The sequence below is a fragment of the Montipora foliosa genome, chromosome 11 (genome assembly GCF_036669935.1).
Source record: "Montipora foliosa isolate CH-2021 chromosome 11, ASM3666993v2, whole genome shotgun sequence".
Lineage (NCBI taxonomy): Eukaryota > Metazoa > Cnidaria > Anthozoa > Scleractinia > Acroporidae > Montipora > Montipora foliosa.
In genome coordinates, this window is record NC_090879.1 from 46,608,819 (window position 1) to 46,613,818 (window position 5,000).

At 40.2% G+C, this 5,000-nt stretch overlaps 1 protein-coding gene and 1 pseudogene across 1 annotated transcript in view; both read right to left on the reverse strand.

Annotated features, from left to right (window-relative positions):
* Positions 1-4,318, reverse strand: part of LOC137975896 (aquaporin-4-like) — a 12,828-nt gene extending 8,510 nt beyond the window's left edge. The window contains exon 1 of the mRNA XM_068823108.1: positions 3,781-4,318. Coding sequence (XP_068679209.1) covers positions 3,781-4,084 — 304 coding nt within the window. The 5' untranslated portion in view covers positions 4,085-4,318. The remainder of the gene's footprint in view (positions 1-3,780) is intronic.
* The window catches only part of LOC137975897 (ATP-dependent DNA helicase RecQ-like), a 404,352-nt pseudogene that overhangs the window by 181,788 nt on the left and 217,564 nt on the right, over positions 1-5,000 (reverse strand).

Genomic DNA, 5,000 nt, shown 5'->3' on the forward strand with positions numbered 1-5,000 from the left:
AGAATGACTGTTTCGACGGCTTGGAATTTCGTCTTGATTGGCTCTATGGTGTAGTAAATAGATATCAAAATCTTGGCATCATACACGATAGAGTGACAAGTTGTATAAGAGAAGTGAGAGAGAATCTTCACTGTCGTCCGATACACAGGTCGGATTTGCTATGTCAAGGAAGAAAGATTTTACCGGTTAGAGAGGTAGACCAAGGTTTGAAATACCATGCACACATTTAACTTTTCTGATTGAGAAGGGATTTACTGTCATGGAAATCGCTGAACTGTTCTGCACAAGTGTACGTACAGTGGAGAGGCGTATGTCACAGTTTGGTGTATCAGTAAGAGCTACCTATGCGCAGTTGGCAGACACGGATTTGGATGCTACAGTCAGCGAAATAATGAGAGAGGTCCCAAATGTTGGGTGTAAACGAATGACTGGTCTTCTCCTTGGGCGTAGTTTACGTATCCAGCAAGCGAGGATCAGGGATTCCATGCGCAGAGTAAATCCAGAGAGAGTCCTACTAAGAGCCTTAGAGTTAAATGTTCTGCAAAGAAGATGTTACCAAGTTAGGGGTCCCCTCTCTCTATGGCACATCGATGGAAATCATAAATTGATCAGGTAAGAAAAGGGATGGACAAAACGACTTAGTTCCTTGATGAAGTCGTTAAAGAAACAACCAACTAGCGAAGACAAATTCCTCTCAGATAATTAGCCCCTAATAGACCACTTCGGAAAATACCATAATACTCTTTGTTTGTCCCCCCAGATTTTGCATAACCATTGTTTCCAGTTTCTCTTGGGACATTTAATGGTCTCAAGAGAAAAAAAAACAAAAAAACACCTACTCAGTGTTCTAAATAGACAAACCTCTTAAAAATGGCAGAGTTCGCGGAGTTGAAATTATCGCAATGACCTCAAGTGAAACGTTTAACAAACACCAAAAGATGTTAACACAACGAAATAGAATAATTCTTCGCTACATTCGGCGACGACAGAGGAAAATTGCCCTGCTTGTGTTTTCATTTGTGAATACCCGCGCAATCAAGCGCGAGAGAGGCGCTTCAGAAGGGTTACGTTTTTTACTGAACGTTGGCCGTGTAGCACTTATATTTTAACAGAGTTAACTATTGGAGGATGAGGTAAAGTGCTGTTTCCTACCCATGTGAGCGTTAGCCCTACTGATGGAATTGGGCCCACACAAGGTCAGAGAAAAACTCTGACCAGGGTGGGAATTATTTTTCTGTCCTTGGGTGGGCCCCATTCCCCATTTGTAGGCTAACGCTGACATGGTTTCCATGGGTAGAAAGCAGCGCTTCTGGATTGAGCCAAGTAGAGGGAAAACCCAACTTCGGGAAGAAACGGTAAGCCACTGGATGGACGATATACTTTGGCTTTCGTTATAACACTTAGGAGTCTTATCCCTGTCAGCTCCAGAGCGGCCAAGAGCATCTTTATATTTCTTGTACTCGGTTTTTACTAATAGATGTTTCATCTTTGTTCGGCACTAGATTAAGTCGCTCTGGTAACCAAGAACTGACATTTCCTTTCTGATGTTTTGGTAAATCTCGGCATTTTTATGAGTATTGTGGTCTCGGATCGATCCAATCTAGATCGATGTGAGATCGAGCCAAATAAGAACGCAACGGCGCAAGAGATCAGTTCCCTTTGTAACCTGGCTTATCTGCTTGACCAACATTCTAAGCTGTAATTACAGAGGTTTTAGATGTGATTTTAGCAGAATGCGGCGAGGAGGCTACAGGGCAATTATGGCTTTCCTGAATCTTGTATCCTTCCTCTTTAGTGTATCGCTTAATTCACGGCAAATAAAGGGAAAAGACTCTTTCGAGAGTCAAAAGTTCTTAAGCCAAAGTGTATCGTTTTTCCACTGGCTTGCCGTTTCTTCCTAAAACTGGGTTTTCCCTCTACTTGGCTCAATCCAGAAGCGCCTCTCTCGCGCTTGATTGCGCGGGTATTCATACATGAAAAACAAAAGCAGGCAAATATTCCTCTGTGATCGCTGAATTAAGCGAGGAATCATTCTATTTCGTTTTCTTAACATCTTTTGGTGTTTGTTAAGCATTTCACTTGAGGTCATTGAGATAATAACCTCCGAAAGCACTTTCAACTCGGCGAACTCCGCCATTTCCAAGAGGGTCGTCTATTTATAGAACTGTGTAGGTGTCCCCAAACTATCCTCATGAACTCAATCGACTCGTACGGACACTAAATATGAACACTCCACCAAAATGGCCTCGGATAGGTTTCAGATCGATCAAAAATGAGCCAGGTGTGAATGGGCCCTTAGAACGCTTACGGCCTGGATCGATCCGAGACCGATCCAACTCGCAAGTGTGAACAGGCCCTGTGGCGAGCCGAGATCTCGGTTAAACGAGCCAGCCCGGCTCTTGTAATCGGCCCCTTATTACACCTTTTTCAGAAATAGTGCTTTCTGGGTCTGACTATTGTATCTCTGCTCCCAAATGCTGTTTCATATTACCCTATTCCGAAATAAAAGTCGTTTTCTATCACCTTCTTGTTTATTTGCTTCCTCTAAGTAAACCTAAAAAAAAGTAAACCTTAAAGTAAAGCTCTCGGGAAGGGAAATTAAAATGTTCCTAAGAGTATTTGCGTTTCGCGTCTATAACAATGACAGCTGTCTATTCGATGTAAACATGCGCACATCCTTTTCTAAATATAATGGTCAGTTTTATGTAAACCGGACGAAAACTGATGTCATTCGACAACTCGTGTCGTGAGACGGTTATGGTTATCTTCTGCTTCCAACCTCTCGGATTTCATTTTTCTTATTTTAATTCAGAAATTCAAAAAACTTTGTCGTCAATCATTGACTTTTTCAGTTGTATCCTTCTTGTCTGGAGATCAACTCTTTCTACAGACAAATTAACCCGTATGGATTGACTCACGTTTTTACACATTGAGATTCAACATTTACTTATCCTTCATAATTTTTTTCCTTTTTCACTCTTGAAAGAAAAAAAGAGTATCTTTGAATAAATCACCCACACTCCATTTCTGAGAAAAATAAGTCCATGATTATATGCCGCCGGTGTGATAAGCATAAAAATAGTATTTTGTCTTTTCTTCAGAAGGGAGAGCATATCTTAAATCTAAAATAGCTCTTATTAAAAAGAAGTGACCTAGTACTTACATGATATCAGTATCAAAAGCCATCTGTACGAATTGTAACATGTCACTGGCTGAAATTGTTAACAATAAAATGAGAAGCAGGATTCTTGACACCATTGAAAATGCCAATTTTCGGTTTAGTACCCTTTCATAAAATCACGGACCATGTCATAGACTTTTCACTTTTGTCTTCTTGTCTTTGTTTTTTCGCTGATAAGTATTCCGGTCAATTTACAATTTTGCAGCTGTCGATCGGCATAAAAAGCTTGGGGAAGTTAAGCTTACCGTAATTTTGTCATTTTCCTTTTATATGTAGGAAATTCAAAAGAAAGGAAATTGTTTGGTTGCCTGTTTTTGTTTTTCTGATCTTTAAGTTTTTGCGACGTTCCAAGTGTTAAACATTTAAAGGGAAGAGATCGCGGATTTATTATTTTCCCTTCGCAAAAAAAGGCTAAGGAAGGTTACCTGCAGAAGTGATCGCTCTTGGTTGTTTCAAAGCAACACTTCCGGTCGAAAAACAACTTCTGTTGCCTTCCAATAACATTTATCAGCAGTCAACTTTACAGAAAGTAAATGAAATAGTTTTTCGGCAATTACGTTATCCTTTCGTGCTTAAAACAACCCTCAAAGTCAACTTACCTCCACAAAATTGAGCGACTGTGTAGAGGGCCCCTTCGATTACGGTAATTTTTCGCGCAACCAACAATGCTGTGTTTACTGCGGGATTCATCAACCCGCCACTTAAATGACCAATCACCAGAGCTAAGGTAGTGATACTTAACCCAGCAGTCAGTGAAATACGAAGAACTGCACAACCAGTGTCCTGCCAGTTTAAGGTCGAGCCACAAACCAGAAAAACAAAAATGGTGGTGGCGACAAACTCTCCTCCGACAGCTATCCATAATTCGCGCTTTCTGAGCGCGTGAGTATCGAGGGCTTGCATGTTTCGAAAAAATCGTCGAAATTGCCGAGAAGTCAAAACAAAGTTACATCGCTGGAAATACAATGGTTAAGATGTGAGATTCTTTTCTTTCGGCATTATTACCTTTCAGTATCCGACTTTCGTCTTTTTGTCATGTTGATGAATTCGAGCAATTAATGTACCCCTTGAAGACATTCAAGTTTAGCACTAAAGAATCTCCTCTTTAATGAAATCCCAGATATGATAGCGGCGTCTTATATGTCAGATCATGTGTTCCATTAAGCCTGCATCCACATTCGTGCATATGCGAGATTCGTTGACAATATTTACACAAGAACAAACGTTGATAGATTCGTTCATCGGTCTAGGCTTGATTTCCGCCGCTCACTCGAGTTCGGGTAATAATAATAATAATACACTTTATTTATCCAGCGTCTATATCATTAACTGTTCTAGGCTCTTTACAATATCACGAAAAATGTATTAGAACAATTTAAAAAACCTAACAACTACGTACTATGATAATTATAAAAATTAGATACAAAGAAAAGAAAAGGCTTGGTGAAATAAATGTCTTTAAATGTTTTTTAAAAGCATTCAAGGAGTCGACATTTCTTAAAGATGCAGGTATGCTATTCCATAACTTAGGCCCGGTTTAAACGTCGCATTTTACATGCGCCGAATCTAATACTAATTTAATTCGACTTGAATTTACAAAGTTCGGCATTGCGAGTGACAGCTTCATTCCCAGATCCCGCTCTAAGTCCCCCGCCAATTTGGCTGACAAAGATAAGGAGAACATTTTGCGTTTGCGGCGTTTATGCCTCTCAAACACCATTCGCGCTAACAGAAAACGGCGACTTATAATGCAGATGACAGTGCATCATCTGATAGCAAGAAGAAGGCGTCTTCTGTATGTTTGTTCCGTTGTTGTGCT